The sequence below is a fragment of the Diaphorina citri genome, unplaced genomic scaffold, assembly GCF_000475195.1.
Source record: "Diaphorina citri unplaced genomic scaffold, Diaci psyllid genome assembly version 1.1 scaffold549, whole genome shotgun sequence".
Taxonomy (NCBI): domain Eukaryota; kingdom Metazoa; phylum Arthropoda; class Insecta; order Hemiptera; family Psyllidae; genus Diaphorina; species Diaphorina citri.
In genome coordinates, this window is record NW_007377983.1 from 1 (window position 1) to 9459 (window position 9459).

The following is a 9459-nucleotide window of genomic DNA, read 5'->3' on the forward strand; positions in this document are numbered from 1 at the left end:
CGCCCCGGGCGGGAATCGAACCCGCGGCCTAGCGCTTACAAGGCAGACGCGCTACCAACTAAGCTAACTAGGCTGTAGGCTGGCTATGCATTAAGGTTGTCAGTCTATGGGTTTGTTAGAGAGAACTGTAACTGATGCTGAGGTCTTCTTGTCCCGAAATCGAAGAGAGAACAAAATCAGGAGTTGAGATTGGAGAAAGCCAGCCGTTCCAAGAACGAACCTCCTCTGTTTATTCTGTTTAGGATACGATTCGCTTCAGGCCTTCGGGTGTTAACCGAACCAGCGACATAGAATTTACAAGGCCAGACGCCATATCTTCCAAACTAACTAGAATGCCGAGGATTTCTTCATTATTTTATTTATTTTTTTTCCATTTTGCTTTCTGTCGCCCTCAGGTGATCTGGTACAAGGAGACCCTAAAGTTGGACACCACCGAGCGACGCATTATAGAGACGCGGGGCCGAAGACACACCCTGATATTTTTTTTCCATTTTGCTTTCTGTCGCCCTCAGGTGATCTGGTACAAGGAGACCCTAAAGTTGGACACCACCGAGCGACGCATTATGGAGACGCGGGGCCGAAGACACACCCTGGTCATCCGGAAGGTCCTCTTCACTGACTTTGGCAACTACAGCTGCGTGGCCGAAAACTCCATGGGCAAAACCCGCCAATATTTGGAACTCTCTGGTAAGTACCCGAATGCTCAAGAACCTTAAGACGAAACTAGACTGTATTGTTTTGTAAAAGAAAAAAAAAATGAGATTTTAAACTTTGGTCGCAAGTATGTATATCACCGCCCCGTGATATCATTATTATCAGATAAAAGTAGATTTTACTTTCTTTCGCGCGCGAAATTATTACTAACTTATTTCCAGGAAAAATAGCTTTGAAGTTTTGCTGTCTTCAAAACCCGCCAATATTTGGAACTCTCTGGTAAGTACCCGAATGCTCAAGAACCTTAAGACGAAACTAGACTGTATTGTTTTGTAAAAAAAAAATAATAATAATAAATAGGTAAAAAATAATAAAAAAAAGCTCATGGTATACGAAACCAGAGTTTTTGAGGAAATGAGATTTTGAATTTTTGGTCGTAAGTAGGTATATCACCGTCCCGTGATATCATTATTATCAGATAAAAGTAGATTTTACTTTTTACTTTCTTTCTTTCGCGCGCGAAATTATTACTAACTTATTTCCAGGAAAAATAGCTTTGAAGTTTTGCTGTCTTGTAAATTGAATTAAAGTTCACTTTCCAAGTTTCCAGGTACATAATAGATGATTATAGTATTAAAGTATAAAAATTGCTTTAATATTTTATAAGGAAACTAAAGCTTAAGGAGTCATTTTCTCACGATTTATAAGTCTTTCATGGAGAAAACTATCAAACAGAATTTAAAAAGTAGAACAGAATTTACTATGCTGAATTACTGATGTCCTTTATGAACTTCAATCTTTGACCTTGATAAAAAGTAGCTTATAGGTTTTTAAAAATGAAAAAAAATCACAGGTAACCCCTCATCCCCTTCATAAAATACCTTATTGAAAAACTTCCGCCTTTTGAATATTTTATCGATAAAAGCCGATGAAATTTAAAGTAGAACAGAATTTACTATGCTGAATTACTGATGTCCTTTATGAACTTCAATCTTTGACCTTGATAAAAAGTAGCTTATGGGTTTTTAAAAATGAAAAAAATCACAGGTAACCCCTCATCCCCTTCATAAAATACCTTATTGAAAAACTTCCGCCTTTTGAATATTTTATCGGTAAAAGCCGATGAAAATTTTACAACAATGAAAACAATTTAGGTATGTGCATAAAAAAAATGCCCATTTTATATTCAATTTATGAGCAAAAAAAAAAAACTATGGGTGGGCAATTACGTAAATTTTTATTCATGCAGGATACAAGGTTGCGGAGATTGTAACAAATTTTCCCTTCACGACCCCTGTATGTTCTTGGGCATTTTTCTTCGAAAAAAATTAGTCTCCCATTGTTATACGCTATTATTTATGATGTGAAATAATACCTTCTGGTTTTGTGATTTTTACTGCAGCTAAGCAATGGCAATGGGCAATAATTTAATAGAATATGAATACATACTTTCCTTATCACAGGATAAGGGAAGTAAAAAATTATTATTATTATTATTTTGAAAAGGGGGTTGCGGAGATTGTAACAAATTTTCCCTTCACGACCCCTGTATGTTCTTGGGCATTTTTCTTCGAAAAAAATTTTTTTTTTTTTTTTTTTTTTTACTGACGAAATATTTGGGAGAAAAAGAAGAAAAGTCTGGTGTGAACATCACACAAATTTCCTTATCCTATTGAATGATGCTTATTTGGGTGTTCTTCTATTGTAACCTTTACAATATATCTAACCGTTTAATAGTCAGTATAGCTGAAAACCGCAAAAAAGCGGCGAAAATGCCACCAACTGAAGCACCTATCCTAACCAAAAGATTTGTCTTGTATTCCTAACACATTTGTGGACTACATACCAAATTTCAAGACCTTAGCTCATACCATTCCGGAAATATTATTGAATCACACCTAAAACCGCCAAAAAGCGGCCGAAATCTCGTCAAGCGTTGCACTGATCTTAACCAAAAGTTTCGAGTCGCATCCTTGTCACATTTGACAGAAAAAATGCAGTAAAAATGTCGCATCCTTGTCACATTTGCATACCGAATTTCAAGCCTCTATAGCTTTTACCGTTCTCGAGATATTTTGATTACAGACAGACAGAAGGACAGATTGCCGGAAGGACAGACACACGGAACAATGGCTGAAACTTTGGATTTAAGCTCTAGGGACCTCAAAACGCGTTTTGGCACTAAAAACCGACCATGACCATCGAAAATTTGACCCGATTACATTACTTTCCTTCCTATAGGATAAGGAAAGTAAAAATCGTTGGATTTTATAACATGTTCCCCCCCAATCCTTTTCAGAATTTTCTTACAATGTACTATTCTTGATCAATGGGAACTTCTAACCTTCTGTATTATGCTCTTTTGAAATGTATACCTGTTCCTTCTCTGATAGCTCATTCTTGTACTCTGCTTTCTTCATTTATATGATTTTATTTTATAGGTATTCATAGGTACTCTGCTTTCTATTTCCTTAACAACTCACAGGAGATGTGTATAATAAATATGTTGTATTACATCTTATTTTCCCTCCCCCCTCCCACACGCTTTTATTCTCTTTCTCCTCCTCCTCCTTCTTCTTCTCCTTCTCCTTCCTTCTCTTCTTCTTATTTTCCTCCGTTTTCTCTTTGTTCGTTCTTTTTCTTATTAAGGTCTTCAATTTTTTTCCTTATTTTCTTCTTCTCTCCTTCCTTCTTTTCAAGGTTTTTAAGGTTCCTTCCTTTCCTCTCTCCTCTTTTTCCTCTCTCTCCATCTCTCCCTGCCTCTCTCTCTATCTCTCCCTCTCTCTCTCTCCCTCCCTCTCTCTCTCTCTCTCTCTCTCTCTCTCTCTCTCTCTTTCTCTAGCTCCAGGTTGGACAATGCTATGTTGAAAAAGGAAAGAAAGAAAAAGAAGGGAGAGTGTATTGCATTATGATTTTTTTTCATATTAAATAATAATAAAAAAAATATAAAACATGTTGGAATGTATTTCTCTTCCTCTATTTCTTTCTCTCTCTCTCTCCCTCCCTCCCTCTCTCTCTCTCTCTCTCTCTCTCTCTCTCTCTCTCTCTCTCTCTCTTTTCCTTTTCCTCAGTGTGGCTCAAACATTCCATCCCTGGCTTTCTGACAATCTTGTTTTTATTCCTCTGTTTAAATTAAATGTGTTCCGAGAACCGAGACGTGTTCCAGGAACAACTTCTCACTCCCAACATCATATTGCATACTTCTCGCACAGGAAATACAAACAGTGTTGTGAAATAGTGAAATCGATCTTGGACCAGTCCACTGGTACTAAACTACAAACTTTTTTGTTTGTATTTTATTTTATATAATATTTCTTCGTTACTTTTTAGTCCGTCCTTCCTTTATTATTACAATAGTAATAACAAAAAGGTATAAGGGACGGGCTATTGTATTCGCTTCAGTGTCGTCTGTCTGTCTGTCTGTTCCCATAGAATCAAAAATCAAATCAATAATAATAAATAATAATAATAATAATAATAATAATAATAATACTAAACAAAACAAAATAATACTAAATAATACTAATAATAAACTGAATATTAAACAAATTAACAAATTAGGTAGGTACATAGGTATTCTTTAACCACGATCGAATAAACTAGGGGCTAAAAAATTCCCGGAGGGACGGGCCCAGCTTGTTTCACTCTCAAGAAAAAAAAAAAGCTTTCATTTATAAGTTACCTATGATTTCTCGGAAAGGAATATCCCTTCTTACCTCCTTGACCATCACTCCTTACTCCTTAGAAACACGTGTATTTGCCCCTTACTTTTCCTTACCTACCGTAGAGGGGAGGGAGGAGGAGAAGGAAGTTTTCACCAAATATAACAGGAAAATAAAAAGGACTTTCTCTCTTCTTTCTTTCTTCCTCGCTCTTCTTCCCCCTCGTCCTTCTTCTACTTCTTTTTCGTGTTCTTTTTTTTTCCTGATGAAAAGAGAGAAGAAACTAAGAAAGACACACGAAAAGAAAGGAGAAAAGAAGACAGTTTTCTTGAAACGAGAGAAAAAAAGAGACAGACACGAGAGAAAGAGATTTTTCTCTTCTTTTCCTCATCTCTCTTTTGAAACCTTCAGGGAGTTCTTCTGTTTTCTTGTTCCATGTTATGAGAGAAGCCTATGTCACCAGTGGCGTAGTATAAGAAATCCGAATTTGGAATCCAAAAGTCGAAATGGACTGAATGAACACAATCCTAAACTCATCCTGTTAGCAAAATCTGTAGTAGATGTAGTCCGGTGTGTTGATAAAAAGATCAGTAATTGCTGTAGGTCTTATCGTGCCGAAATCGAAGAGAGAAGGAAGAGAGGATAGGAGAAAGCTATAGGCGTTCCGAGAACGAACCTTGTCCGTTTAGGATAAAATCCGCCCCCGGCGGGAATCGAACCCATGACCTAGCTTTTTTAAGATATGCGATCTACCTCCCAAGCTAAGAAACCTTCAAGTAGTTCTTCTGTTTTCTTGTTCCATGTTATGAGAGAAGCCTATGTCACCAGTGGCGAAGTATAAGAGATCCTTTTCGGTTTGGATCGTCAGTCATTCAAAAATTTTCACTGATTTTCACTGCTCAAAAAGAATAACGCTGTAGGCTTTTCCCCCTGCCTTTTACCTTTTACCTCAGCAGTAGGCTACTATACTATTGCTGTGATCAAATTCTTAGAAAGATGGACACTGTTTAGTTTTATTTTCCGTTTAGAATTTTATTTTCCCCCTCTTGTTTCCTCGCAGTTCCCCTCTACTAGGTATTATTACTGTGGTCAAATTGGTGTATTTTCCTTTCTTGAAACTTTCGAAATAGAGCAGTTGCAAATGGGTAAAAATTATAAATAAATGGTCGATTCCTATACGTAAAAAGTTGAGAGAAATCCAAATCTGAGGTCAAAACTCCGAAAAAATAAATGTAAAAGGTCTAAAATTCAATTTTTATTTTCCTTTCTCGGTACATAGGTACTGATTTTCTCTAATCACGATCGAATAAACTACGGGCTAAAAAATTCCCGGAGGGACGGGCCCAGCTTGTTTTTTTCTCAGTGTACTGCTCCAATTAGGAAAAGTAATTTTAACCCCTTAGGCTAGTGCTGATTTTGTGCTTAAAGTCTCGAAAAAAATTCGAGGACAAAATCCCATACCTACCCCGGCCGGGATTGAACCCACGCGAACAGAATCACCAAGCCTTTTGACAACTTCAACAGTACTAAAATAAGAAGAGAATAAGTCTTCACTTGACTAAATAAACGAATTTATTGATGGAAAAGAGTCAACATGTTTCAACATCTCATGATGCCATCCTCAGGACTAAGTTGAACTAGTATAGCTCCGCTATACTGTGGTAATAGAAAGTAAAAATTGTACTTGACATGGTATCCCGTTTTCAAAGTTTAACTTCAACAGTTACACAAGACGAGACGTAGAGACGTTAATATGATGACCCAAGCTAACTAGGCTGGAAAAAAGAAGAAAACTCTTTCCAAACGATTACGACCGTTCTGCGAACTGCCAAATACATCTTTTTCAAATGTTTTAGGTCTTTATGTCCTACAAATGGGTTGGTATCTAACTGCCTATCTATTTATTACCTTCACTCATTGGGATATTTCAAATCAAAGCGATGAAACAACTGCTACATTGGACGCTTGTGGTCTGTGTCGTAGCATGCCCATCCCGTAGTATGCCTCTCATCAGATGGGCGAGATTGATGAGGTTGGTATAGTTTGCAATCGAAGCAGCTATACAGCGACTTCGAGCCCTTATCAAACAAAGAATAATCAGTAGGTACCTTTCCATTTGATTAAATCGGAAACTAACCATCGATTTTTAGAAAAACCATACCTAATTTGAAAAGAACATAAAAAAGAAGGAATGCCAGCCTAGTTATAGCTTAGTTGGTAGCGCGTCTGCCTTGTAAGCGCTAGGCCGAAGGTTAGATTCCCGCCCGGGGCGGATTTTATCCTGATGGGATAATGTTCGTTCTCGGAACGGCTGGCTTTCTCCTATTCTGTCTTCCTTCTCTCTTCGATTTCGGGACGATAAGACCTTAGCAGTTAAAGTTCCCTCTGTCAAACCTCTAAAAAAAGGAATAGGTATGGGCCTTGGTTTTCCAGCCCTGAACGAAAATCTGAGACCAAGGGAGAGAATGAGAAAAGTGAAAGCAATATATTTTTTATCCCAAACTCTATCTTCCTTTTCATCCCTCCATTCCGTTCCGTGTATGAAATTAAAATAATGGAAAACGGATCATAAATATCAATTAATTCGAGAATCGAGGGGGGAAAAAGAGGAGGAGAAGGAGCAGGAGAAGGAGGAGGAGAAATATTTAAAAGGAGAGGAGAAGGAATATGAGGAGATAGTAGAGCGGGATAAAGAGGAGGAGGAGGAGGAGAAAGATTTAAAGGGAGAGGAGAAGGAATATGAGGAGTTGAGGAGATAGTAGAGGGGGATAAAGAGAAGGGGGAGGGGGAGGAGGAGGAAGAGAAAGAGGGAGAGGGGAAGGAGGAGGAAGAGAAAGAGGGAGAGGTGATGGAGGAGGGGCAGTAGAAAAGGGAGAAAGAGATGGAGAAGGGGAAGACACATGTCGGAACGGCTGGCTTTCTCCTATCCTGTCTTCCTTCTCTCTTCGATTTCGGGACGATAAGACCACAGCAGTTACAGTTCCCTCTGTCCAACCTCTTAAAAAAAATAAAATAAAATAAAATAAAAAAAGTTTTTTCGCAAACATCATAAATATTTCTCGGCTACGCCACTCTTATTTCCCTCCGGTTTCTTTGCCAACCACTTTACTCGTGGTTTATAATGGAATAAGTAGAGTGGCCCATATTGTTCTCGAGATGAAATAGGAAGCTAAATCCAATGTGTGTAAGATATGAGAGTCTTGTGCTGTATATGATAAGCTAGGTGTCTTTTATATGAGACAGATTTCCTTTTACTTTCTATTACCTTCTGAATGGGGAACTTCTTTCTTCGAAGTCAGATTTATGAAGAGGAAGAAGAAGAAGAAGAAGGAGGAGGAGGAGGAGGAAAAAAAATAAAGAGGTTTGATAGAGGGGACTGTAACAATGGAGGTCTCATTGTCCTGAAATCGAAGAGAGAAAGAGAACGAGATGGGAGACAGCCAACCTTTCCGAGAACGAACCTTATAAACTTATTTAGTGTCTGTTTGGGATAAAGTTCGCCCGTTGCAGGAATCGAACCCGCAATCTAGCGCTAACAAAGCGCTACCTTCCAAGCTAACTAGGCTTGCTTTCGGATACATTAAAATAAAAAATAACATAATTAGCTTAATACTTGAAAAAATCTTACAACTTGCTTTCACAACACCCATTTCTTCAGTTCCCCCTTCCCCGAAGATCCTATCTTGCCTGGTTATGAATGGGAGGTTGCATGTTGCAATGTTCCTGTAGGAATGGGGGGTGCGATAGCAACAACGTCTCCCCTATTGTTCACAGCGACCCCCATTAATCAGTTTCGTGATACTAATTGCTCAAATTAAGAGGGTCCTCCATCTTGGGCTACGCTCCCCTTACTGTTAGTATGTGCGCTTTGTTGGGCTTTGTTTTTGGGGGTAATGATATTTTTATTTTAATTTTCTTGATAAATATCTTGACGACGTTTTTCTGGTTGTAAAAAACGTTTTATCCTAATTAAAAATGGGGCGGGGAGTATATTTATGTTTTTGTTTCTATTTCTACCAGGATTTGATTAAGAGAAGAAGAAAGAATAAATGGGGAAATACCCATTCAAGTAAAATGGGATTTTTTGAAGCGGTTTGAAAGAGGGAATTGTAACTGCTAAGGTCTTATCAATCCGAAATCAGAGAAGGAAGACATCCTTATGAGAAAGTCAGCCGTTCCGAAAACGATTAACGTTATCTGTTTAGGGAAAAATCCGGCCCGGGAGGGAATCGAACCCCCAAATTGAGGAGCTGGGTGCAAAAAGGGAAATATGGATTTTTTGCCCTTTTTGCGTAAAACGGTTTTTTGAATAGAACGTGGTGCGCTCTATCTTCCAGCGTTTGAACTGCGGTGATAACTTTTTTTTCGATGAGTTACAGCGTTTTTTGTAAACATAGGATTTTGGTGAATAATTGAAAACTTTTAAGTTAAATATCTCAGTTTGATGATTTTCATTTATTGCCCTTTTTGTACCCAGCTCCTCCATTAGGGTTTACGAGGCAGCTGTGCTACTCTCCAAGGATTTTGATGAAAAATTGAAAACTTTAAAGTTAAATATCTCAGTTTGATGATTTTCATTTATTGCCCTTTTTGCACCCAGCTCCTCCATTAGGGTTTACGAGGCAGCTGTGCTACTCTCCGAGCTAACTAGCCTTTCTACTCGTTTCTTAATTGTCGATGAGTACGACTCTTTTTTCACCCTTTGGTTAAAATATTTCAATAAATCTTTGAACCGCCTTTATTCTATACGCGACGTTATCTGACCACTAAGAAAGGGAGAGAGATTAAAAATACAAGAAGATTAATTTAAATAATTCTATGAAATCTATGGTTTATATTCAGGAAAAGAGTCAAAAGATAGTTTGCTCTCTCTCTCTCTCTCTCTCTCTCTCTCTCTCTCTCTCTCTCTCTCTCTCTCTCTCTCTCTCTCTCTCTCTATCCTGTCACAGTTTTAATTATTTTATAATTAAATGTTGTCCCACTAATGATGCATTATTCCTAAAGTCCCCCTACACAACTGCAGACACACATCACATACCCCTACAAATGCACACTCACATACCCTTTATATCCGGGAGCAAAGTATTGCAAGGGTGTGAATTGGTCACACCACTGGGATAATGGAGGGGGGGGAGATCGGAAG

At 38.1% G+C, this 9459-nt stretch overlaps 1 protein-coding gene across 1 annotated transcript in view; it reads left to right on the forward strand.

The window, feature by feature from the left end:
- Nucleotides 1-512: 512 nt before the first annotated feature.
- LOC103509978 (protein amalgam) overlaps nt 513-9459 on the forward strand; it is a gene marked incomplete at its 5' end in the record, with an annotated part of 41120 nt that continues 32173 nt past the window's right edge. The window contains 1 exon segment of the mRNA XM_026824160.1: nt 513-687. Within this exon segment, the coding sequence (XP_026679961.1) occupies nt 513-687 (175 nt within the window).